The sequence below is a fragment of the Gymnoscopelus microlampas genome (genome assembly GCF_963454915.1).
Source record: "Gymnoscopelus microlampas genome assembly, chromosome: 5".
NCBI lineage: Eukaryota > Metazoa > Chordata > Actinopteri > Myctophiformes > Myctophidae > Gymnoscopelus > Gymnoscopelus microlampas.
In genome coordinates, this window is record NC_139942.1 from 10,410,952 (window position 1) to 10,437,792 (window position 26,841).

At 41.0% G+C, this 26,841-nt stretch overlaps 1 protein-coding gene across 1 annotated transcript in view; it reads left to right on the forward strand.

Annotated features, from left to right (window-relative positions):
* Positions 1-16,076: 16,076 nt before the first annotated feature.
* Positions 16,077-26,841, forward strand: part of lamc1 (laminin, gamma 1) — an 80,088-nt gene continuing 69,323 nt past the window's right edge. The window contains exon 1 of the mRNA XM_084056511.1: positions 16,077-16,888. Within this exon, the coding sequence (XP_083912637.1) occupies positions 16,507-16,888 (382 nt within the window). The 5' untranslated portion in view covers positions 16,077-16,506. The remainder of the gene's footprint in view (positions 16,889-26,841) is intronic.

A 26,841-nucleotide genomic window follows, 5' to 3' on the forward strand; every position in this document is an offset into this window, starting at 1 on the left:
TTCTACACACTGAGAATAAAGTTGATACATTTTTAAGCATCAAATTGTTGTTCTTGAATGATTACATTAAACCTACAACCTTAAATTATATCATATTGCCTATACAGTATACATACAGACGCACCAAGAACAATAACAATAACTGTATATGTGTTGTTTTAAAAGTCGTGTGAAAAACTGAAGTGGATAGCAGAGTTCACAGTCACACCACAACTATAATGATAATACAAACGATATTGTTAGGATCACCTTCAGAATTAGTTGGTAAACAATAAACACTGCCAGCCAATCAAAATCTGATACTGAATTTACAAGGCATAAAGATCATTATGTTTACAGAACACTATAGTCTATCAGTGTGTGTGCTTACATCATACTTTAGGCCATTTAGACTCTAACGTTAATTCATTGAAACTTTCATTTAGACATAGAAGAACAGTGGAATTTCATGCATTCATTTTTAGCGTTGTTTATTAAAGAATATCTATAGCGTACTCACCTATGTCCTTGAGTCTTCTGTGTAAATGATAAAATCTTGTTGATGTGAGGTTTTTATATGTAGCCTACATAGATCTCAGCTGTCACACTACTGTGGGTGTGTTTTACTTGGTGTGATACATCATTAAAATGTCAGTCAGCATTGTCTCACTCCTTGTAAAAGTTAATAATTCACTGCACTCATTTCATGCTGTGAGCAGGTTCAAAGTCCGTAAAAGGAGCACTTCACCCATTTTCAACCTTATCTTCATATAATTGGTCCTCACTATGCTCATTATACATAAACCTACCAAAGACATAATCGATGGGTATTCCAAGCTATAGACTACAGCCTTTTTCTTCCTGGAAAGTTAGCATGCTGAAATTAAAGTTGTTGTTTTACTAATACAAATAAAAGAGTGTTTCAAATCTTGTTGGAAATGACTAAACCTGCCTACCAATGATGTTGCTGGTTGGCAGGATTGGGGGGTGTGGGGTGCTATGGGGATGTCTTTCAGGTTGGAAGGGGCCAAAAGCCTGAAAAGACACACACACACACACACACACACACACACACACACACACACACACACACACACACACACAGTTGTAAATATAAATGTAGTCCAAGTGCAATAAAGTATATTAACGGTATTCGTTAATAAATATAGTCAGCGTATGCCTACATAGACATTCACTTCCAAGTTAGCTTGGCTTTCACACCCTTCCCATACCTTTATTTGTACTCTCTTTTACTTAGGTGTCATTGTGTAAATATTTAGGCATCTCTACACTGGCAGGAAATGTGAGCCTATACGAAAGAGATTTCCATTTGTAACCAAACTAAATCTATTCAGCTCATAATATTACACCGTATACATATAACTCCTGCTCACAAAAATAAAATGGATGCAAAGTGCGTCCCCACTTTGCTTTAAATGCAACACAGAGATTGGTAATTACATTCACTGTCTTATAGGTCCTGTGTGAAGCTTCGGAACTATTGGTCTGATTTTGTAACTGAACATTCTGTCATCTTTGGTGTTCCTATCAAGTTAAATCCCATATGTGTCTTCTTCTTGGTCTCCCAGATGGTCACATTGTAAATGTCTAACATGAAAGGTTATCCAAATTGTTAACGTTTGCTGCCAGAAAGAATATTCTTCTGTTCGGATCAAAGGCCGTTGCTCCATCAAAAAGATTGAGGCATAATATTATAATGGACTGTATCCCCTGTGAATACATTACATGCATGTTGCATTCCAAGTTGGACACTTTCTATAAGATCTGGGATCCATATTTAGTTTATATTGGACCTACGGTGTCCGCCACTGTGCCTGGGGCTCCCTGTATGCCAGCATTCTGTCTTATTAAAGGGGCTACACCATGAATTTCATTTTTTTTTAGGTTTGTAGTATTTTTTGGGCTCCCCAGTGTCTCTTGTACCCAAAAAAAATATTTTTTTAACATTCAGTCATTCATGCTCATTTCATGGATTTCCTGAATGGGCGTGTCTGAACAGGCCATTTCAGAATGGCTGTGCAAGTGATGTCACTTGCACTGATTTTGCATTGAGGATGGCCAGACAGAATTGCTCAGTAGCTCCCCCCTGCCCAATAGGACGTTTTGGTATTGCAGCTGAAAAAGCTTGGAATGACAGACAGTCAGATTGTGAGAAAAAATATCTGGATGTTTTTTAGGCTTACAACCTGTTTAAAACGTATTAGGGGGCAATATTCATATATAATATATTTTTTTTTAATTCATGGTGTAGCCCCTTTAATGTCTTCGTGCTATTACTGGTAACTAGTGTTTTTTTTTTACATGGTGCCTATCCTTTTTTGTTAAAGAGGCTATCGATAGCCAGGAGGTGATTCCTTTGTTCGTAATCTTACTATGTCTTTGTACACTTAATTTATAATGTTGTGTCAGAGCTGTTTTCTTGTTGTTTGTTTTTATGCTTATATTTTGTATGTTTATTAAAATCAATACACATATTTTGCACAACAACAAAAAAGTCATTGTGTCTGAAAACATCCTTTAATTGAGACATTTACGGTGCATTGAGACTACATTTACAGAAAGGTTGTTGCTTTCCTCCTTTCTAAAACGTTGTATTATGTCGTAGTACTGTGGTTGGCCAATAGGAGGTGCTGCAACATAACATAATTCTGCTCTGTATATATTTGCAGTGTTCTACAAGCCTTCTCTTCATTGAGACCAGTACAGCACATAAAGCATGTTGTCAAAATCCATCTTAAATGTAGGGTAAGCGATTTTCTTTGTGTTAAATAGCTCTATATTCTGATAGTACTCATTGCTATAGAGTGTTTGTTCAGTAAAAGGAGTCTCGTCTCCAGCTCTTTATAAAACAGAAAATGCATTTTCGTTTCAGTTTCAGTTTCATTTCCAATTTTATCCAATCAGGATAGAGAACTCAATCAGGATATAGATTAAAGAAGTGAAATTGGAATTGACGACACTAAGAAATTAGCAGAAAATTTTGGAACTGGAACACTATAGAAATGAAGCTTAAAAATGGGTACTTTCTCCTGATTGGCTGAGATTTTGACACCTACTGGAAAATGTATTTTCTGTTTATTAAAGAGCTGGAGAGACAGGGAGACTCCTGTTACTGAACAAACATTCTATAGCAATGATTACTATCACAATATAGTGCTTTAACCTTTTAACAAAATTATTTTTGTTTTAACTAAAAAATATCACTTACCCTACCTTTAACTTTGAATCACTGCTATCTCTATTTTTGGCACGTCATAAAAGGCATAGCCTACAAACCCCCCACCACCACCCACAGATCTACAAGCTTGTGTTTTTTTTATCTGTCTAACCTGGAGCAACATTCAGCCGTTTAAACATAGAGACGTTACATCAAGGTGTATGGTTAACGTATTGGAATGAGGCCTTCCCTAGCCCATTTAAACTAATGTATGGCTACTAGTTTAATATCTATTGGAATGAAGTCTATCCTACCCCCATTAAACTGTGTGGCTTTTAATATCTGTGCTTTCTTTATTGTTTCTGTTGTGTTGGGAAAATCTACACTATGATTCACATAATTTGTGTCTGGTTGTCACACAAAACGTGTCAGTGTCCAATATCCGGTCTCAAACTTGGCATGTGTGTCTCATTTAACCCAGAGGTGTGTAGAGCCAAAAGGCAATTGGGACGGAACAACCGTTTCAGAGAACCAAAAATCACAAATGTCTGCATCTGTTGGCCCGTGGGTCTCAGAAAGAGCCAAAAATTCTCTGTGTTCTTGAGATTGAGTGCGTCGGCGTCCCTGATTGGACTACCTAAACCGTCGGCTTAACTGATTGGCCGTCAGCTTCGCCGACATGAATGACCCCAAATAGGCCGGTGCCCTTTTGCCATGTCCAAGTAATGGTTAATTCTGATGTTTCTGGCTGAACAAAAGGAGAAAGAACATTTTCTTCGTAGTTTGAAGTCATTGGACTATTTAGACTTTTTCGTGAAGTTTAAACTTGCCCCAATTACTCCCAGAATGTAATGACGTAACCTATACAAGCCAATATCGGACGGACAGACGTACGGATGGACAGACAGACAGACGGACTGAGAGAGAAATGTGAAGAAATTCCCTCTAGGTGTTCGCGTTCCTGAGATATCGTGTTCCACGTATTACATCATACTATACATACTATATGGGTCAGCAGACCATCACAGTATCCTTCAGATAGAAGTGGACCTCGAAATGAATTTGATAGAGCTCTGATCCCATGGTACGGATGGGCGATCACATATGATTGGCTAGTTACTGTAGTTGTCATGGAGTCAAGAGGTGCGAGCTCCTTATAGCTATTAATATCAATCAAACTATAGTTTGACAGTATCTGCGAATTTACTACACACGCCCAATCATTAAACCGTAGTTTAATAGAGCTGTTGTTCACACACACACACACACACACACACACACACACACACACACACACACACACACACACACACACACACACACACACACACACACACACACACACACACACACACAAAGACTGACAGACACAGACACACGTGTGTAACATGATCTAAAACTAGTTTTAGACTGCAGCCTGTGACATGCGTACAAGCTGTCAGGGTGTGTTCTGTCGCTCTGTTCCCAGTCCAGATTCTCTCCATGGTGGTGGACATGAAGCTCTGAGGGAACACTGAGGTACACAGAAGGACCAAAAGAAAGAAAGAAAAGAAGATCTGCAAGGAGGAGAAGAGAAGGAGGAAGTTGTTTTGGGGGGAAAGGCCGGACTACGATAGGGAGGAGAGGGTTTCCGCATGGTTTGACTTGATTTGTCAGAGTCGAGGTAACTGCCCCAGTTACCAACCAAGAAGGTCTGGGGAGCTATTCTAAGGGGCTGCCGTTTTGCCTTGTAGTTAGGGTTTCTTAAAGGAGAACGTGTGGGTCTCAGAATGCATTCTTTTATCACCAAACTTCTCGTCACGTTGGCCTGCTTGGCCGGCTGCGGCCACGGTGTCATGGACGAATGCGGCGACGAGCAGAACCGAGTCCAGCGCTGCATGCCGGAGTTCGAGAACGCCGCCTTCAATGGGACTGTGGTGGCAACCAACACCTGCGGCGCCCCGCCGGAGCAGTACTGCGTCCAGACCGGCGTCACCGGGGTCACCAAGTCCTGCCACATCTGCGACACCCGGGACCCGATGCTGCACCACAACGCCTCTTTCCTGACCGACTACAACACCCACCAGGACACAACCTGGTGGCAGAGCCAGACCATGCTGGCCGGGATCCAGTACCCCAACATCATCAACCTCACCCTGCACCTAGGTAAATGCTTAAAATACACCAAGCCTCACCTAAATTACAATAAAAGTCACCCGGCACCTATAGGGAAACTACCAATATAGTACAACAAAACCCACCCTGCACCAGTGTACAGTACCAGTACGCAACTTCCCCTGTAGCTTGTTCTGGGAGACCCTGTGCATAAGGCTGCTTTATTCTACTAGATGCATGAAAAATCTAATGTTGTGATTTATTATTTCTCTCTTAATTCTCTGTGAAACCAAATGCACAAGACACAAAACAGGTGTTGCACAGCAAAATGTGTTCGTTTAACACATCCTACACCCGTACATTTCTATACATAGGTCCTATATCACCTTGCATGTGTATTCAGCTGTGTGTTGTTGTGTCCTAACCTGGCTCTGGTTTTGTGGATACTAGAACAGGCCTTTCTTTATTGGTTGCCCTTCTTTAACCTAACTATAGGTTTATTGTATAGCATTAAATCTTACATTAAAACATAAGTGGAGTGAAATGGTTGGGCTACTGCTCCAGTTTTTGAGTGCCTCACAACTTCTGTTACAGAAAAGGCCTCATTGAATCAAGCAAAGTAGATTGGCATGGCTGTATATGTAACATCACGCCTGTGGCACTTAAATTAGTTCATATACAGGATATAAATATATAAGAGCTACTTTGTGTGCAAAACCGGTTTAAGTCTATCCACCCAGCAGCACCAGTGTCTTTAATAGTGCCTGACATTCCTGAGTGGTTTAGTCATGCAGTTCTCTGTAGCCAGCAAACCTATCTTTGTAGCCTTAGGTAACAAAGTCTGATATTAGGGCTGTGCTGAGATTCCTGTGTTTGAGGTGGAAACATGTGACATTCATTGACTTGTGTTCTGTTTGTTGTCGCTTTATTTAGATTTGTTGCAAGCCCTTTTCCTAATTACAGCCCCTTTGTTTTTCCTGCTTGCCTCCCAACTCAGCCTTAGGCCATGGGATTGTGGCAGTCATGACAAAGACCTGTGACATTCATTCATTCATTGTGAAACATGTTGATAAAAGTCAGCGAATGAAAGAGATTTTCATTTGACTGCTAATTTAAAGGGATAATTCACCCACAAAAAAAAAAAAATTCTATCGACTAGTCACCCCATGGAGACTTTTTTTTTTTTTGCATTCCTAAGCCAATAATTTGAAGACCAGCGGATCGGTAGGCTGTGGTTCCGGTAGGAGACACAAAGGAGACTCTTTGTGTCTTCTACCGGAACCGCTGTCGGTCATCAAATTATTGGCTTAGGAATGAGACAAAAACAAAAAAATAACCATGAATTCAAGTCTCGATGTCATTTTGGGGGTGAACTATCCCTTTAACGGATGGTTGTGAAATGAGGTGTTTGAGTGGCACATGATGAAGGCTTGAAACACATGGCTCACTGGCTGGAATCTTCATATTAAATGTCTGAATGGTTTTCACATTCACTGCTAAAAGTTACTGAGTTCCAGACCAGCAGAATGTCTGAAGATAAAGTTTGAAACAATTATTTTTCTCTTTTTCATTTACTCATTTTCAGGATATATTCAGATGAATGGCTTCATGCCAGTCCATTTTCATTTCAAATGTTCACTCTCTTCTGTGAATTTAACCCATTAAAAGAATCTGTGTCATTTTAAGATGTCTTTGGCTATTCAAAAATAGCAGATATACAAGCTCATAGCTAAATCTGCTATTTTTTTTTAAATCTTGAATCTTTTTTCAAATCTGTGAATGTATATATTTTTTTAAGCGAACATTTTTAACTCAAATCTTTGCTTCTGGGGGTCCCTGGAACAAAATATTTTGAAATGGGGGTCCACGGCCAAATACATATAAGTTTGGGGGTCCTTGACATGAAACAGTTTGAGAACCACTGATTTTATAGCAACATAAGTTTTTTCAAAAAAACTGTTAGGATTTAGAAGCAAAGATTTTAGTTAAAATGTTCACTTTAAAAAAATATATATATATATTCAAAGATTTGCACAAAGGTTCAAGATTTTTCAAAAAATAGCAGATCTACAAGGTCATGAGTTCATATGAGTTTGAAGATCTGCTGTTTTTGAATAGCCCAAAGAAATCTAAAGTGACACGGATGGGTTAACCAAATGGAAACACACCGAGAACAGAACGGTGCAAACAGGTCTGGTTCTGACTAATGAACTGATTCACATAAACACAGTTGGGATTTAAGCTCTAATTTAAAGAGGCTCTAATTATCTGCGGTGTGATCAACGGGAACGGCCCCCCAACAATGGTGCCCTGAGGGTCCCTGAAGCTGCTCATTACTGAGTCACTAAACAACGGAGGGACTTTTAATTTAAGGAGTTTCTAATCTGTGTTTTGGGCGTAGCTGCTGCTCCTCAGGGCATCGTGGGACATATTATCTCAGCCGTCGGGTGGAAACCGTTGTTCAGCAAATTCTGATGCAGTTTTAGTCATAGTCTTTTGAATTGTCTGAAATGTTTTAGTTTTAGTCAAGTTTTTTTTTTTTTTTCTATCTCTCGATTTTGTAAACCTTTTTTCACCCGGTGCCAATTTGCTAAGTGATCCTGGGCACTACACTCCCCCCACCAGCCTAGGGAGGCCAGGGCCGAGCTCATGCCTCCTTCAATGCATGAGAGCCAACTGACCTTCTTGTCACCTGACAGGGGGGAGTTTCCCTGGTTGGACGTAGCGCGTGGAAGGAACACGTTATTCCAACCAGTTCCTTTCCCCTCCATCAGGCGCCCCGGCTGACCAGGGGGAGGCAGTATAGTGACCAGGATTACTACATGTTTTTGTGAGGGGAGAACATGCAAACTCCACACAGAGTAGGCCCTTTCGCCAACCCCACCTAGGGTATGGGCGCTGATGTTTTAGTCAAGTTTTAGTTAACAAATTCAATCCAGGAACGCATCTGTCATTTTAAGATTTCTTTGGCTATTCAAAACGTTGCTGTCCGGCAGAAACCAGCTAACTCCATATTTCCGCTTTTGCTTTTTTTTCTCCATAAATCAGTGCTATTGAACACCCTTTATGTCTGTGTGTTGATTAAAAAAATATTGAACCAATGAAAAGTATTAATAAATGCTTCTGACAAAAGCAGCAAACTCCATTGGATCCTCAAACGTTCTGCTAAACCAGCTAACTCCACCAAAGGGGGGTGGAGTTAGCTGGTTTTGCTGACTCCAGGCTCCACCCCCTTTTGACCTCCAACCTCAATGTGAGCTTGGAGGTCCATTCAGCTGTTCTTATCAATGATGAACAAAACCTCCTAACTCCACTTTTTGTCATTTCCTTAAAAATGAACATTTTGGAGTTAGCTGGTTTCTGCCGGACAGCAGAGATATACAAGCTCACCGAGTGCCGCGCTTTGAGCTTGGAGATCTGCTTTTTTTTTAATACACTTTTTTACTCAAATGTCAGTAAACATAAGTTAAAAAAACAGTTAGGATTTAGAAGACATTGTTATAGAATCCCCAGAAGCAATACGCATTGAGTTACAAATGTTCGCTTAAAAATATAAATATTGAAAGATTTACACAATTTTTCAAAAATAGCAGATCTACAAGCTCATAGCTTGGCACTCGGTGCCGTGCTATGAGCTTGTATATCTGCTATTTTTGAATAGCCAAAATAATCTAAAAATGACACACAGATGCGTTCCCGGTCTTAATGGGTTAACTATATATCATAGGATTTAGTCAACTAAATCTAAAATGTATTTTTGGCAGGCCGTGATGGCATCCTGATGTCTGATTTAACTGACTCAGCTCAGCTGCCTGCCAAAAATAGGCGATCTACGTGTTGTGAGCTTGTAGATCGCCTATTTTCGGTGTGGGACACCTACTGTACTATAAAATAACTTGTCTTATAGTTCTACTGGATCTCTTCTCCGCTAGTCCCTCCTTAACGTTTTAGTCTAGTTTTATTTGTTACAAAATGTCAGTAAATTTTGACCTGATGGTCAAGATTCAATGTATCCTCTGAGCAAGCAGGCAGACTCTATTAACTCAATGGTAAAAAATGTCCGCACTTGCACAGGAAACCGGGATCAAATCCGGGGTAGAAGAGGAAGGTTACATAGTGCAGCTTTAAATACTGTACACACATATACAAGCAGGTCAGATATTCAAAAAATGGCAATGGTATGACTATGAGGCAGTTAAAATAGTAGCAATAACATATAGTAACAGATACAAATTTAAATGACTAAAAATAGCAGCAGATATAGCAGATAGGACTCAGGACTCAGTCCTTGCACATAGTCACCTTAACAAATGGTAATTTTTTGCGGAAAATGATATTTTTTCCTAAGTCAGCCCCTCATGACACACCTCTGGAAAAATCTCCTAATTGAAAAGGATCATGCTGTTCCCTCCCCTTTCACTATAATGGCCTAACTCCCTAGTGTGACTTAGGCCAAAATAGGCTTATTATTTTGGCCTAAGTCACATGGTTTTGTGACTTAGGCTAAAAAAATGGCCAAATAATTTTAACATAGGCCAAAAATCATTGGTCTATGTCATTAATTAAACCTGAATCAAGTCAGGTTTAATCCTATTTAAATCTCTTATGTTACATAACTGACAGACAGTGTTATTTTTATGTTAACAGTCATAATTTATTATAAACATTTTGGGTGAAATGATGTCATATCGTTTTTTTTTCTGAAATTTTTTTTAAAAATTGCTTAGGCCATTAGTTTAGGAAGGTGACGACATGATGGCCATCACTGTTTTATTTGGTCGGCAGAGCAGACATTGAATAGAGCAGCTGTTTCAACATGGGTGCAGTACGTGATGATAGGCTGTTTCCGCTATGACGAGGTCACTTGGCACTTTCTCTAGGTCACTGGTTCTCAATGTGGGGTCCGGGGACCACCAGGGATCCAAATGGACCCTTACGGGTCTGTAACTCTCAGAGTTAAATTAGCATTGAGGATTTTACAGTGTGGATTGGGGTCCCAGGCGTAAAAAAAAACACATCAAATGGGGGTCTGTGGCCTAACGCAGATCAAACTGGGGGTTCTTGAATTTTAAAGAATTTTGAGATTTGAGAATCCCCAGTTTGTGAGCTTTGTGAGCTTGTAGATCGGCTATTTTCAAATAGCCTGTGTATAAAATATTGAAGTGGTTAATGTGTGTTTTATAATATAACAATTCATATCTGCAAAGTAAGTAACAACTAAAGTTTTCAAATAATTGTAGTGAAGTAAAGTACAATATTTGCCTCTGAGATGTAGTGGAGTAGACATAAAAGTAAGTGGCTCTGGGAAAAACTAAAATACTCCTGTAAAGTAAGAAATACCTCAAAATTGTAATTAAGTACAGTACTTGAGTAAATGTACTTAGCTACTTTACACCACTGGTGGACAGTGGTACCAGAGATCCCTGGTACCAGAGGAGGCAGTGGTACCTCGTTTTTGAGGCCTAGGAGAAGCCAGTAACCACCAAGATGAAGTATTTCCCCAGCAGTGAGGAGGCTAGAAGTCGATGGTACAGAGTGGGCTGTACAGATGCCTTCTGGCCAGTAGGATAAGCCGGCATATTCAGTGGTATAACCCAGTAGCCCAAATTGATGCTGACTTGTTCTTTACTTTAATTTCTCTCCCCCACAGCCATACAAATACAATATAAATGAGAACACAACATGACACAACACAGACATTCTCCTCAACACACTCACACATGCATGGCAAATAATGATTTTAATAGGGGGTACACTATCTATCTGTAAGTGACAGACAGACAGACAGACAGACAGACAGACAGACAGCTAGATAGATAGAATAATGTTTAATAAGTTATTTTATATTTTTAGTGTCCATTTATTGCTGACAGCTGCGTTAAACAGTCATGGCGCAGTTGTGCACCATGACAGCCAGGGGGCGAAGTGTTTTTATTTACAAAGCCTTGCAGCAAGTAATACCCTATGGTAATACCTTGGCTCATACAGGATGGATTTTATGAACCTAAAGTATACATCAACAAAATAGTTTACTGCATTATTATTTTACAATAGTAGGTGTTACTCTTCACTTTAACAACTGAACTGTACTTTCATGTGATTTTTTCTGCAAACTTCTAAATAAAGTATTCAATCAATCAATCAACTTTAGTTTTCCTTTAGACTGTGTGGTTTAACCACATGAGCCCTAGTCAAAGCGTCCGTAGGCTTATGGGCTTATGTTATGGGGAAGTCATAATAGGCATTGCTACGTGTTCTGACCTTGTAGATCTGCTGTTTTAGGCAAAGACATTTGGTGTCAGGGAAAACAGGAGGGGGCCGCGCATAGAGCCCTGGGCTGGGAGACCCCAATCTACAACGTAAAGGGTCTAAGTGTTTAATGTACTGTAATTACAGAGGTTCAGCAGGGTTGAACAACGTACACAATATTAGAGTTAAACGCAGATGTCTCAGGGTTCCATCAGACCAGGCCAGTTGAAAGACAGACAGACAGACAGACAGACAGACAGACAGACAGACAGACAGACAGACAAGTCCAGGTTTTCAGCTCCACTCTGCAGAGATCAGCCTGGCCTTCAGAAATCAGAAGATCATCTCTGTTGATCAGATTCTTATCTTGTATAATAATAATAATAGCTTAATGTTTTGTAATAATAGCTGCTCCTTCTTTGGCAGATCTTTGATTTAATCAGCAATGATAGAAAATACCTCACTCTCCTTCACTTCCTTCAGAATCATGTGCTCTACTTGACAAGCAGTGCAGAATTCAGTGTGGTACTGCTTGTGTTTTTGCATTGTCCTGTTTTATTATTTTGCTACTTACTGAAGCTCATAAGCGCAATATCTCCCTAGGCTAAGAGGGTATTCTGTCTTCTGTATTTTGTTTCTCCCACACTGGAGACTGCAGGGGTTTGAATCCTGGGTATAGGAATATCAACATAGTGACAGTATGTTTATTCTATATATTATGCCTCCCAGCTTTCATATTTATGTGCTCAAAGATGTTCACATTCATTTGGGTCGGGGGAACAATTAAAGGTTACATTTTGCGAGGTTTGAATGAATGGAAGATTTCCTACAACATGTAAATTGCTGGTAAGTTGTAAGTTGATATTCTACATGAGAACCCCACTACTGTATGCTGCATATTATAATTGTTATATTTGCAGCCCTATTGTAATCACGATTAGCAAAACTTAGAAAGGTTAGCCTATACTTCAAAGAACCTGAGGGGTATGTTTGCTTCGCTGATTGTATTTGTCATGATATAGATAAAAACGGATAGTTTGCAGCCTTGCTGCGTTGTCTTAGTCTTTTAATGAGTTCTTATCCTGTCTATTGGTTTGTGAAAGTGACTTGGGCAAGTGACATGATTGTCTTGTCAATGCAAAGCCGCTAATCAAGATGAAATCAAGTTGTTTTTGTGTGGTAATGAACCCTGATAGATAGACCCTATAATCAGTTGAATCTGTCACAGCTAAAACACCTCAGTGTTAGCACTTCATCTCAACATAGAATGTAGATTATCACATAATCGTGTCTGTCAGTGTTTGAGTGAAGGTTCAAGGTGCAAATTGACCTTTCTTCAGGCTTTCAAGGAATTCTGTATCAATCAGTAATAGTCGGAGACACTCATTTCTAAAGTGGTCGTTTAATACATTATATCATAGGAGAAGTACAGTAACCACTTAAACTCTAGATACTTCATTGACCAGAGTTTCCCAAGGGTCAGTGGTGTAAAGTAAGTACATTTACTCAAGTACTGTACTTGAGTAAAATTTGGAGGTACTTTTACTTTACTGGAGTATTTCCAATTGTCTATACTTTTACTTTTACTCCACTACAATTATTTGAAAACTTTAGTTACTTTGCAGTTATAAATGATCACATTATGAAACATACATGAACCACTTTAGCCTTTTCTCTAGGCTGTTTGAAAATAGCAGATCTACAAGCTCACAACGCGTCGCGACGCGTTGTGAGCTTGTAGATCTGCTATTTTCAAACATTTTAGTACTTACTTTTGGTACTTTAAGTACGTTTTGATACCAATACTTTTGTACTTTTACTCAAGTAAATCCTGAATTCCGGACTTCCGAATACTTGTAACAGAGTGCTTCTACATTGCTGTATTGATACTTTTACTTAAGTAAAACATTTGAGTACTTTTTCCATCACTGCCAAGGGTCTATTCTATAGGGCCTATAGGCCCCCTCCTTTTTTCCCTCTACACCAAATATATTTGCCGAAAATAGCCCCAGAAAAAGGATGGTAGGGTTCAAGTAGCTCTCAGTGGAAAGCAGGGAGAGAGCAGAGCTATACACAAAGATAAGAGAGGAACTTGCTTGTGTCACAGGACCAAGCTGTACCCTAAACACAGTACATACCAGGCCAGGGTCATGACATCTTGACTCTATGATATTCACATGGTACAACATATCCCGAGGCCAAAGGTGAACAGCATAGTAACAATAGAAGGTGTAATTCTACCATGATTTCTCCACTGGATCATACACTGTATTAGTGGTATCTCAAAGTGGGGTCTGGTGGGCTCCTTGGAGGGACCAAGGGGTACCCATCCAAATCAGTGTATACTTTGGCTATTTGAAAATAGCCGAGCTACAAGCTCACAACGCGTCACACCTTGTGAGCTTGTAGATCTACTATTTTCCTTTAATAAAATGACACAAATTTGTAATTTTATTCAATTTGTCAGATTGAATAATCTTGAACATTTTAACAGCACAAATGTTATGGGGGTCCCTGGCACAAAATGAGAAAAACAAAAGCTGAGAAACAGCTAAAAGACATGCACGCACATCCCTGACCCTGACCTACTAAGCTGGGTGCTGGACCAAAAAGGTTGAAAAGTGTAAAAATATGCACACCGGCATTATGCTCCCATATATGCAATTCTTTAACGGTATTGTTTCAGCCGCAAGGCTCTTCCTCAGACCTTCACGGTTGTTTTTTAACACAAATGTTATGGGGGTCTCTGGCACAACACCATTTCAGAGGGGGTTCAAATACATATTAATTTGGGGGTCCTTGACATGAAAAAGTAAATAAGAACTACTGCTTTATACTGTTGACAAGCATGCTAAATGACTGGTCCACTGTGTGTCTGCGTGTGTCTGCTGGGTGTCTGCTCATCCAGACAGTTTGGCAGAGAACCAGCCATGGTTGCTGCTTCCTTTTTGTTCCAGACTTCACTCTGGCTGGCAGGCTGTGGCACTGCCATGGAAGCTCACTGCATGCTGGAAAGTAACTGAGCAGTGATGGAAGAAGTATAAACATTTCTTACTTGAGTACAAGTATCAATGCTGCAATGCAGAAATGCTCTTGTTAAAAGTAAGTGAGTAAAAGTATGAAAGTATTGGCATCAAAATATACTTAAAGTACCAAAAGTAAAAGTACTCATTAGGCAGAATGTCCTATTTCAAGTTTTCAAACGGATAAAAATCTTTTGAGATCTACTAGTAAGTAAACATTCCTCAAAAGTGTACTTAACTTAAGTACAGTACTTCAGTACATGTACTTAGTTACTTTACACCATGCTGTAACTAAATACATCATTTACTCAAGTACTTAACTGCACTTAAGTACAGATTTGCAAGCTCCATTATTTCATTCTTTCCAGGAAAGAAAGAAAGATAAAGAGGGGGGAGAGCAAGGAGAAAAAAACTGAAAAAGAAACATGTCAAAGAAAAACAAATCACTGCTGCTTTTGCCTTTGGGCAGAACAATTTAATTTCCTGTCATGATAATAGTGAATACATATTTGTTGGATATGTAAGGAGGAATATAGCTACCTTTCACAATGTTTATTGTAGCAACACATTGATTCCTAGAAGGGAGAGTCTTTACCATGGGTGTTTAGGGTTGGGAGAAAGTTAGGACAACATGATTGTAGAGAAACAGCTCTCATTATTACAGTAATGTTTATTGACTAAATACCTTAACAAATCTCATGCCCAGCTCTGTTTGGCTGTAAAACACGGAGCTTGGATTGACTTTAGTTTATTTAAGTGTTGAGAAAACACCAAAGGAAAACTATTGAATGAAAATAAAAGAAAGATGAGGATCATCCCTTATGTATTCAGGTGAATCATAGAAAAATACATAACAAATAAATAGATGAGTAAGTAAATAAATAATGTTTTTAAATAATACAAAAAATGATATGTTGATGAATTGAATACCTAAGACCCCAATGGAAACAAGACCGCAAGGACTTTTTTGGTGTTACTGTACTTGAGTGCGTGGGGATCTCATTTTAAATAAGCCATTGTGCTTTTATGAGGGATCCAGTTTGGACCTTGTATTGTGAATTGTACTTCCATGTACTGTTTCCATGTCTTTTCTAAATAAATTATTCAACCAATCAATCAATCAATCAATCAATGCTGTTTTTACATTTCTGTCTAATAAAATATTCTATCAATAAATACATAAATAAATACATAAATATGTCATGTTTGATAATGAATGTTTTATACATGGGTCAGTAGATCAATCAAATCATCCTTCAAACGGAAGTGGACCTTGGAATTTATTTTCTGTGAAAGAGTTTCAGATCCCATGGCCCGTGGGGGTGGGGGGGGGGCGATCACTTGTGATTGGATTATTCGGTTGCCAAGGGGACACAGCTTTTGGCTTTGAACAAGGGCAGGTTAGTTACCCAGCAAGTTTGAGCCAATCGCAGCGCGAGCGCATCTCCGGCCTATGGGACGGGGACGTCGTCAGACTCAGAACATGCGCAGTGCGCCGCTCGCAGGGTGTAGTCGTTTGTGTCGGTTTTGTGTCCATGGCGGTGCAGAGCACAAAGAGCTGAGAGGAGGAGGAGAAACACACAACACTGAACACGACGAGGAGAGAGAGACAAAAGTAGGGGAAAAGTTAGAAAGAAAGAAAGAAGGAGAGACAGAAAGAAGGGCTGCAAAGGAGGAGGAGGAGAAAAGAAAGAAGAAGTAGTTGCTCGGGGAAGGGAAAAGGAGACGAGGGAAGAGCGTTCGTTTTGTTTGTTTGTTTGTTTCGGAGGAGAGAGAGAGAGAGAGAGAGAAAAAAGTTTTGAGGAGGAGAAAACTTTGGGAGCAGCAAGAGAGGAGGAGAACGTTCTCCGCATGGTTTTTACTGAGGAGGTAACTGTGGCGTTTTAACAAACCCAACACTGGTTACCTGCGTGGTTTCATTCGCAGTAGTTTAATATACAAACACAAAAGGATAACGTTACATTCGGAAAGAAACAAGATTTAATGATGTATAGTCCAAACAGTCCGCTGCTGCTGCTGCTCGTGTCGCTGCGGAGCGTCGTGGTGTTCGGAGCCATGAACGACTGCTCGGACGAGCAGAACCGAGTGCAGCGCTGCATGCCCGAGTTCGAGAACGCCGCCTTCGACGTCAAGGTGGTGGCGACCAACACCTGTGGCGCCCCGCCGGAGCAGTACTGCGTCCAGACCGGCGTCACCGGGGTCACCAAGTCCTGCCACATCTGCGACGCCGCGGACCCGCGGCTGCACCACAACGCCTCGTACCTGACCGACTACAACACGCACCAGGACTCGACCTGGTGGCAGAGCCAGACCATGCTGGCCGGGATCCAGTACCCCAACACCATCAACCTCACCCTGCACCTAGGTAAAACAATGATTTTTGTTGTGATCGTACATACGCCAAAAAACCGACACCTTAAATACGCCAGAACTCACCCTGCGCCTAGGTAAATACTTTGTGGTTACGCCAAACCTCACCTGAAATGCACCAAATCTCACTCTGCAGTTCGGTAATAACACTTGAAACACACTAAAACTCACATATCATACACCAAATCTCACCTTGCATCTGGGTAAATACTTTGTGATACGCCAAACCTCACCTGAAATACACCAAATCTCACCTCGCATCTAGGTAAATATTTTGTGATTATGCCAAAACCTCACCTGAAATACACCAGAAGTCACCCTGCACCTGGGTAAATTAATGAAGATAAACCAAACCTGACTCTGCACCTATACATACTTAAAATACACTATAACTCACCTATCATACACCTAAACTCACCCTGCACCTGGGTAAAGTAATTATGATAAACCAAACCTGACTCTGCACCTAGGTAAATACACTTAAACTCACCTATCATACACCTAAACCCACCTTGCACCTAGGTCAAGTACCTATTATAGGCTACACCAAAACTCAACCTGCACCAGTGTACAGGACCAGTATTATATACAACTTCCCTGCAGCTTGCTCAGGCAGAGCCTGTGCCAAAAGGCTGCTTTATTCTACTCGGTGTATGGAAACTTTTGTGATTTCTTGTGCAGACTACTTTCTCTTCCTCAGCTCTCTGTGAGATTAAATGCACAGGACACAAAACTGGTGCTTTGCCATTTCTAACAGGGTGATGTGTTAAACAGCAAATTGTGAGTGTTCGTTTTAACTAAGTGTAACAGCGGATCCCAAACCTGTGTACATTTCTATATACTTCCTAGGCATACTTCCTATATCACCTGGCATGTGTATTCAGCTGTGTGTTGTGTCCTAACCTGGCTCTGGTTTTGTGATGTTGGACATTTTGTGGATACTAGAACAGACCTTTGTTTGTTGGCTTCATAGCATTAAATGTCGTATTAAAACATAAGTGGAGTGAAATGGTTGGGCTACTGTTACTGTTACAGTCTTTGAGTGTTTCACAAGTTATCGTACGTTACAGAAAAGGCCTCATTGAATCAAGCAAAGTAGATTTATTGGCTCTGTATGAAACAGCACGCCTGTGGCAATTAAATTAGTTAATATACAGGATATAAATATACAGTATAAGAGCTACTTGGTGTGCGAGACAGGTTTAAGTCTATCCACCCAGCAGCACCAGTGTCTTTAATAGTGCCTGACATTCCTGAGTGGTTTAGTCATGCAGTTCTCTGTAGCCAGCAAACCTATCTTTGTAGCCTTAGGTAACAAAGTCTGATATTAGGGCTGTGCTGAGATTCCTGTGTTTGAGGTGGAAACATGTGACATTCATTGACTTGTGTTCTGTTTGTTGTCGCTTTATTTAGATTTGTTGCAAGCCCTTTTCCTAATTACAGCCCCTTTGTTTTTCCTGCTTGCCTCCCAACTCAGCCTTAGGCCATGGGATTGTGGCAGTCATGACAAAGACCTGTGACATTCATTCATTCATTGTGAAACATGTTGATAAAAGTCAGCGAATGAAAGAGATTTTCATTTGACTGCTAACTTAAGGGTTGGTTGTGAAATGAGGTGTTTGAGTGGAACACGATGAAGGCTTTAAGTTTAAACACATGGTTCCCTGGCTGGAATCTTCATATTACATGTCTGAATGGTTTTCACATTCACTGCTAAAAGTTACGGAGCTCCTCAACCAGATGTTTTACTGTCATATCACACATGTTCCTAGATGCATGTTCATTGCTAGCCTTATGTTTGGTCGAACGATGTCTTGGCTATTTGATCGTTTTTGATTGTGAGGGTTTATGTTTACAATGGGGAAATTTATGACCCGAAATGCTACTGAGCAACATGCTGTAATGGTTCAACATCAACTTAATTGTCACATCACAGGTTTACAGGTAATAATAATAATGAATGAATTGCATTTTTATAGTGCTTTTCCAAGTGCTCAAAGCACTTTAAAACGGTTCATTCATTCATACGGGGGGAGGGGGGGGGCGGCATCGTGAGGTTTACAGGTGTAATGAAGTGGGTGAAAATCTTTTTCATACAAACTCCCATCATTTGTAGTTTCCAGGGACGTGAAATTGAATACAGATAGAAAGAAAGAACAAGGAAAACCGGTTACATATTCAAAAATTCCTGATATGAGTAGAGTGAAAAAGCGGAGTAGCAGCAGATCTTGACTAACTGCAATAGATCTTTTTCCCCTCATTTACTGTTCGTTGTTTTTTCTCAGGATAGACCAGATAGAGCGTACCAGAGGGTACATTTTAAATCTCATGAACACTTGCCACTTTGCTGTATTTGTTAGGCTTGTTTGTAGTGGTTTTGAGGTGCGCTCAGGGCTGGGGTAGAGACTTTCATCTCTGTAGCCGTGGACGGCTGGTCCGGGCAGGAAGCGGGCAAGTCCCGACAGGACGGGACTCTTTAAGAAGAGGGCTGAGGACGCCCTGCGCTGCACTGGCTGGCAGCTCTGTTGATGTTGAGAACATGAAAGCACACAAAGAGAGACGAGAGAGAGAGATGTGACCCTGCAGCTAGGCAGATGGACGACACACACACAGACACACACACACACAGCAGTGAACAAACTCAAGGTAAAGTTCTCCTTGATGGACGGACGGCAAAAACTACAGACGTTAAAATGACGATTTACTAGAACATGAAATTGTTTTCTTTAGATCTTGACGCTATCTAGGAAATGTTATTATTAAATATACTGAATAATTTTCCCAACCAACCCCATGAGTGCTTCACTGTCCTTCTAAGAAAGACGATCCTAGCAGATGTTTAAGTATCTTTCCGAGAAAACCTTGGTTTTGTTTTCATTTCTCTGAGAGAGGGCGTTTCCTGTCGCTCTTGTTGGAGCCAAACTCTTCTTCACAATCTGCTACTCTCCTCTTCTCCTCTCCTCTCCTCTTCTCCTCTCCGCTGAAGAGGAAATTAATATTCATCAACCGTGTCCTTGTGCTGTGAGACTGAGAAGTGTGTGTGTGTGTGTGTGTCAGTCAGTCGGGCTGAATTAGATTGTGAGGGAGAAGGAGACATTCCCCTGGAAGTGGCCACTCTCTAGCCACTCTGTCTCCGTTTCAAGCTACTTGTAATGCCTAATTTGTATTTGTTTGCGCACCATGTCGAGCAACCAAAAAAAATCTACAAGCTCATGCTGCAACGCATTATGAGCTTGTATTTCGGCTATATTCGGTGCACGACACCGGCGGGCAACTAAATATAAATTTGCCACGGTCATTTGGAGACGGTACTCGTGCTAGAGGCCAAGCTGTTTAGCCACTCTCTCTCCCCCCCCCCCCCCCCCCCCCTCTCTGTTTGCACTAATATCCACCCCACAGGCGTATCAGTGAGTGAATAGTCAGTTATAAACACAGTGAACCCGCTCGCTCCCACACCGTTGAAATGAACACCTGCAGCCCCAACATCCGCTATGTGAAGCCAGATAACAATGGGAATGTTGTTTAATAACACTCTGGATTTGTGTTGGACCGTGCCTCCCCTTCCCATGCCGTGTTCTTGGCTTTTGCGGTAAAGATCGCTCGCTTAAGAGCACCGCAAAACGTGTCCAAAAAGCTTTCATTCATTCAGCACAGCAGCAGCAGTAGTAGTAGTCGTCGTAGTAATAGACTTCTGGATCGAATTAGAAGTCCATCTGTGTGTGTGTGTATGTCAGAGAGCTGCCATGTGGTGCAGCGGGCGCACGGAGCCAACAATCCACTCATCTGCTGTTCCGCTGCTCTGAAACACGACTTCCAGGACGAATCAGCGTTCTGGCCGCGAGACAGGAAGAGATCAGGCCTGTCCCAGGGTGACGTGCAGCAGGGCAGTGTGGGAAACGGTGCCGGAAGGAGTACTCGGATGTATTTCTTTACTTTAAGTAAAAGTTGTAATACCACAATGTAGTTAATATGACATATATAAGTATATAAGATATAAGTAAAAGGTCTGTGTAAAAAAAATCACTTGGCTAAAATTACAAAAGTATTAGCATCATTAAGATTCTTAAAAGTACCAAACGTAAAAGTGCTCATTATGCAGTATGTCTTTCGAAAAGAGCTGATCTATTTAGAACTCTTGTGCATATTAAAAAGTAGTGAAAAATGGCAATACTTTGCCTCTCAGATGTGGTGGAGTAAAAGTGTAAAGCACTGACCTACTGTGTACTGAAGTAGAAGTATCTCAAAATTGGTCATGTAAATTGTGTTGTAACAGTACTTAAGTAAATGCACTTAGTTACTTTCCACCACTGGTGGGAAAGCAAAGAGGACTGTTTCTCTAGCCCCTGGGGTCCCGGTCTGGTCAGCCTCCTCCTCGCAGGCTTTCCCAAACACCATAAAAAAATAAAAAAATAGAGGCCATTACCCCCCCCCCCCCCTCCGTTCTACTTGCAGAGTGGCCAGCTGTTGAAAATTATACCATTCTGAGAGAGAGGGGAGGGTGGGAGCTATCTGCTAACAGCCATTGTTTTGCTTGTTAAGGAGTGATGTGAAGCGTGGGAACTGAACTTACAGTCATGTTAAACATCGTGGTCTCACAGCTGGAGAGGCTGGCCTCAGACCAGCTGATGACACACACACACATTGAATGAATGACATTTAAAACCTCCTTAGGAAGAGGGGATGGATGGGAGTTGGCTCTGTCGCTCCGTTCGAATCAGGTGTGAAATCAAACCCGTTCATCACTGCCTTCAAGGTTAATCATCATATATATATATATAGGCCTGTCACAATTATTATAATCGTCTAATCGAAGTTATTTGAGATAATCGCAATTATTTTTGCATAATCGTCATAATAGTTTCCATGATCAAAAATACATTTTCAAATATAAAAAAAACTGATGTGGCAGATCTACACGCTGAAAGTGACGCAAAAAAATTTAAAGTATTAAATATGTCAGTTATTTATTTGTAAATTCAAGTTATTTGTCATAACTGCCCTGTGCAATTCTTTTATTACAAAGCCTAAAAACGAAACGGAAATAAAAAATGTTTTCATACTGTATGTTCCAATGCTCAATGCCAAAGACACAATTAAATCGTTAATCGCAATTATTTGTGTAACAATTAATCATCAACTTAGATTTGTAATGTGACAGCCCTAATCATTGTTTATTTTTTTTTTTATTTTTTTTTTACACACCTAATAACCACTTAAGACCTGTATGATGACTAACATATCCATTCATTAATTCATTGATCTGATCTTGATTCAATCTTCACCTATAATGATGACATGCCCCAAATAGAGACTCCCGGTTGAAAGTTGTTAACAATGCTTTGTATGTTGGCCTGTCAACACTCAATAATAATCTATAGATGTTGCCATAATTACACATCAGTTGCCTCTACATGTGCCATGATGCCATCTCCAAGTATAAAATAGATATTACACGGACACTGGAGAGACTCCTACTTTGTGCTATAATGTCTAACTTAATTATCTCGTTGACCCTTTAAGATACAGGGCTTGGATGTGTGCTACATGATGCACGTCAAGTATGAAATGAAAGGTTGTCTTGTGCGAAAGACTTCAAAGTTCTGTCGGTAGTGAACTAAGTGAAGTGTGTAACTGATGCTTGTCCTACTCGTGCGTTGTGTCCACGTGGCGACACGTGACTCTGTGTCAGAAATTACTGACCTGGATCTTCTCCCCTGAAGTGGGGCTTGGATGATATTGGCAAAAACAAAATTCATTCTAGTTGACATTATTTTATAGAATATTGCAGTTGCGAGTTTGCAATTCATCGCAAGACGTTTGTCAGTTTTTCAAACTTAAACATGGTTTCAGTCTGAAAAGGTATCCTGGCACCAGTGTAACACAGGCATCTGAAAACAGAAGGCGGACACGACTTCTTGTTCTCTCATTGAAGCAAAACTCATTGCTCGTTTGAATAAATGTAGTCCCTTTGGGCAACTGTATTTTTGTCCTTTTTGAAGGGCTGAGTAGACCTTTACCAATAACCAACAAGAAAGGATAGTGTAGAATGTTATTAGAATGTCTATTGTTACGTCTTGTGTACAAGTACATACATATCAAATGTATTTTTGTTTATTTGTTGAAGAATGTTGGGCTCTAGGAGCTGTAAGTGGGACTCAGGGGTGGATGTGACCTTGTAGTTTGTCGTGGCCTCTTGGATGGTCACATGACTGGGGGTGGCGTCCCGGCTGCTGCTTCATCACAAGGTTAAACGACGGCCTGCCTCCTCAGGGACAGATAAGACAGGTTCTGTCTGCAGTTTGTTCAAACGCTAAGCTCTGCTATTGTTCTCATCTAAAAGAAGATTCAAGCTGAACATCCTGTACTGTTGTTGGTTTATGTGTATCATTCACCTTGACAGTGACTGTCAGGCTTTTCTTTAGGGGAACAGTCCAGACTGTTTGTATGTTGTCTGGTCACTCTGTCAGACATGAAAACAAACTGTACACCATCTGATCGTGATTATCAGCCTGTTTGAGTCTCAAGCCATGGAATATCTAGGGGTGCAATACTTAATTGATTTAATGGGTTATTATAAAAAAAGAAATATATCGGTTTTGGTGGAAACAATATTTATTTATCACTATTTTTGTTAACCACGAAAATATCTGATCTAAAAGCTCAAATAAAGCACCGTGGTGCGCACTGAGCTTGTAGATTGTTTTGTTTTTTCCACAATTGAATTCTTAACGTTGATTTGTTGATAATCGAAAGAATAATTGATAGTTGCAGCGCTATGCATAACATGCTCATTTCTATTGATAATCATCAATTGGGGACCTGACCTGGTCTTGATGTGAAAGGATTTGCGCGTTGAGGCCAGGCCAGAGCAGCCGATCCAGGAGTGTTGTGAGGTTATTGGCCTTTGGCTCAGCTCGTCGTCTTAACAAACACTGTCTCTTCCTGTGAAATGACCAGGTCACTTCTACAATGTGTTGTTACATCCAGAGGGTCTCGTTTGGACCCCCGCTGTAGGCCTGTGGGTCAGCTGTTACCCCTGAAACAGACACAGACACTCACTCTGTCTTCACACAGAACTCTCACTCTGTCTTCAAATAGAACCATAGTGGTGATTGTCAACCTTTTTTAATTTCAAGGACCACCCATTTGATTATGCAATAATCCACAGACACCCATTTGAGATTATGTTATCTCTGGGACCCCAATCTACTCTTCTGTGTAGATTTCACTCGGAGTGTACAAATGGAACCAAATGGACCCGTGAAGGGGACTCTGTGTCCCTAAAGCTCGAACTGAACTTGGCAAACAAGCCTTCATGTGCACTGCCCCCGCAGCTTGGAATCCCTTGCAGACAAATCTGTATCATCACGCTTAGGTCTTCTTTTTCTAAGTCTAGAGAGGGTTTAAGTGGTTCAAAGTTTACTGTCCAGTCTGATGGCAGCTTTCCTTACTTAAATGTTGGTTTTAATTAATTCCTAAAGTGTATTATTTGTCTCATGACTGTTTGCACTCAACTTATTTTAAATGTTTCTGTTTCATGTAAATGCTCATTTTATGTTTGAAGTTGTAACGTTTTTGTACTGCTGCTACCCTAAACGGGGCTCCCTCGAAAAAGAGATCTTGTTTATCAATGGGACTTAATAGCCTGTATAAATAAAAGTCAACTCAAAAATAAAATTAGTTCCATTTTATCCTAAGTATCAATCAGTTCTCAATCACTTCATGTTTGCTTAAATCCTCCTGTGAGTGTGACTAATGTAATAAGTTGTGGAAACCTGTCCACCTGCACAGCCACGGTGTGACTCATGTAATAAGCTGTGGAAAACCCTGTCCACCGCCAGCCAGCTATCTGGAAGCCAGCGACATGACGTTTTTTAGAAGCTTTGTGAAAGTATGAAATATGGCTTAAGTGGTGAACGAGGCTATTTAGTTACTTTGCACAGATATGAATACAGGTGTGCCTTGAGATTTTGACTTGTTCTTTGGTGTCTTGGGCACAAAACGTTTGTCAACCACGGTCGTAGATAGCCCATTAGAAATGGGAGTATGAGAGACAGCAGGGTCGGAGAGGCTTATTTTCCGTTTCAGCTTAGAACGTGGGAGTCCAGTCTATCCCTGTTTCAATGCGCTAGACCCCTGGGAGATGGACTGCGGAGGTGGAGCGCAAACACCTACCATCAGCTCCCAGTACGTACCGCGCCCAAGCCGTGCTACTCATATGCTGAGTTGGCAGGTGCCCTGGATCGAACCCATGGCCTTGTTGACCAAGTGCTCTCCTACCGACACAGTATACCCGGACACAGTATGACCGATAGAACCACAACCAACATGGTTCCTGTGAGTGTAGGAAGTGTGGGACGCAGCCTGCATCCTGTTAGAAGAATCATGTAAGTGCAGAATGGGATTTCAGTATTTTCACGTTTGCCAAAAGCTGCTCAAGTCATTTACATTCCTTCTTGGACTGTGAATCAAACCCTGACTGTCCAGTGTCCACCTCCACAGCCAAGCCACATGACTCACTCTCTCCTGGGGAATCAACGGCCGTTGGCTGCTGATTGCATTAGTCTGTGATTAATGTTGTTTACATTTTAATTAACAATTAGAATCAGAAAGCCATTAATGACGAGTATGAGGTTACAACCGAGCTCACACATTTACATATTGAACTGGAGCCATGCAACACGGGACTCTAGTTGGACTCGAGCCGGGCGGGTGTTCTTGTCATTATGTGGTTGACTCACTATCCGGTCATCCACCGGTGTGTCTCAAATGTAAATGAACCCTCAGCGTTCACTATCCACTTGAAGGAGCACTTCGCCCATTTTCAACTTGATCTTCACATAATTGGCCCTCACTAATGCTCATTATAAGATGGCACCGTTTCTGTCTATTCACTCTGTCTCATAGGTGGGCTGTGGAGTGTGGACAGGTCAGAAACCTGCCTACCAGTGACCTCATCGATGGGGATTCCACTATAAAAAAAAGTTTGAAATTTTCTTTTGAAATGACCAAATGAAACCTTATATACTATGCCCTGAATAGGGACACTATGGTTCATGTGGTTTGTGTGGAGGACTTCGTTGTGTGTGTGTGTGTGGGTGGGGGTCATTCCAGGAGTCGTGGTAGAGGTACCTCTGTGACCCCCCCCCCCCCCCATCAAAGGTCCTCAGGCAGAGGCGTGGACAGCGGCCATCTTTCCCCCCCTCACCCCTACCCACCCCCAACCAAAGACAAAGACTTTAGTGAGAGGTTGTAGGATTTTGGGGGGGTGGGGGTGAGGCTTTGTGCTCATTCATTCCTTAACGTCTGAACCCCCCCTCTCATCCTCTCTTTCTCTCTCTCCCTCTCTCTTTCTTTCTTGCCGTTTCTTTACATCTTGTCCTCTCCCCCTCTCTCCTTTGCTTTTCTTCGCCCTCTCTCTTTCATTCCGTCTTGCTCTTCCTTCCTCCTCATACTTTATCTTTCGTCCTTCTCCGACTTCGACTCTCCTCTTTCTCAGAATCTCTCCGTTCCTCTCACTTACCTGCCTTTCTTTCTCTTTAAAAGGTATCCAGTCTGTTCCGTCACACGCACACAGCTGTCTCTCTCAGTTCATTTCATTTCAAACTCAAAGGGGTTTTGTTGGCATGAGACAACACGTTTATATTGCCGACGCAAGTGTGAAGATTAATAAAACAAATCAAAGCTAAGAAAAGTATGCAGACTTGAAAGGGAATAAAGTAATGTGTAAACAGAGCCGGTGGCACATTGCAACGGTTCTCAAACTTATACATTTCAAGGTCTCCCCTTAACTCTGACGGGGTCCATTTGGTTCCATTTGTACACTGAGTTACAGGCCTTGTAAGGGTACATTTAGACCCCCCTAAAGGACCCCTTAGAGTCCCTGAAATCAACTTTGAGAACCACTGACTTAGAGGAACTAGCTTACAAAACCACAAAGAAAAAAAT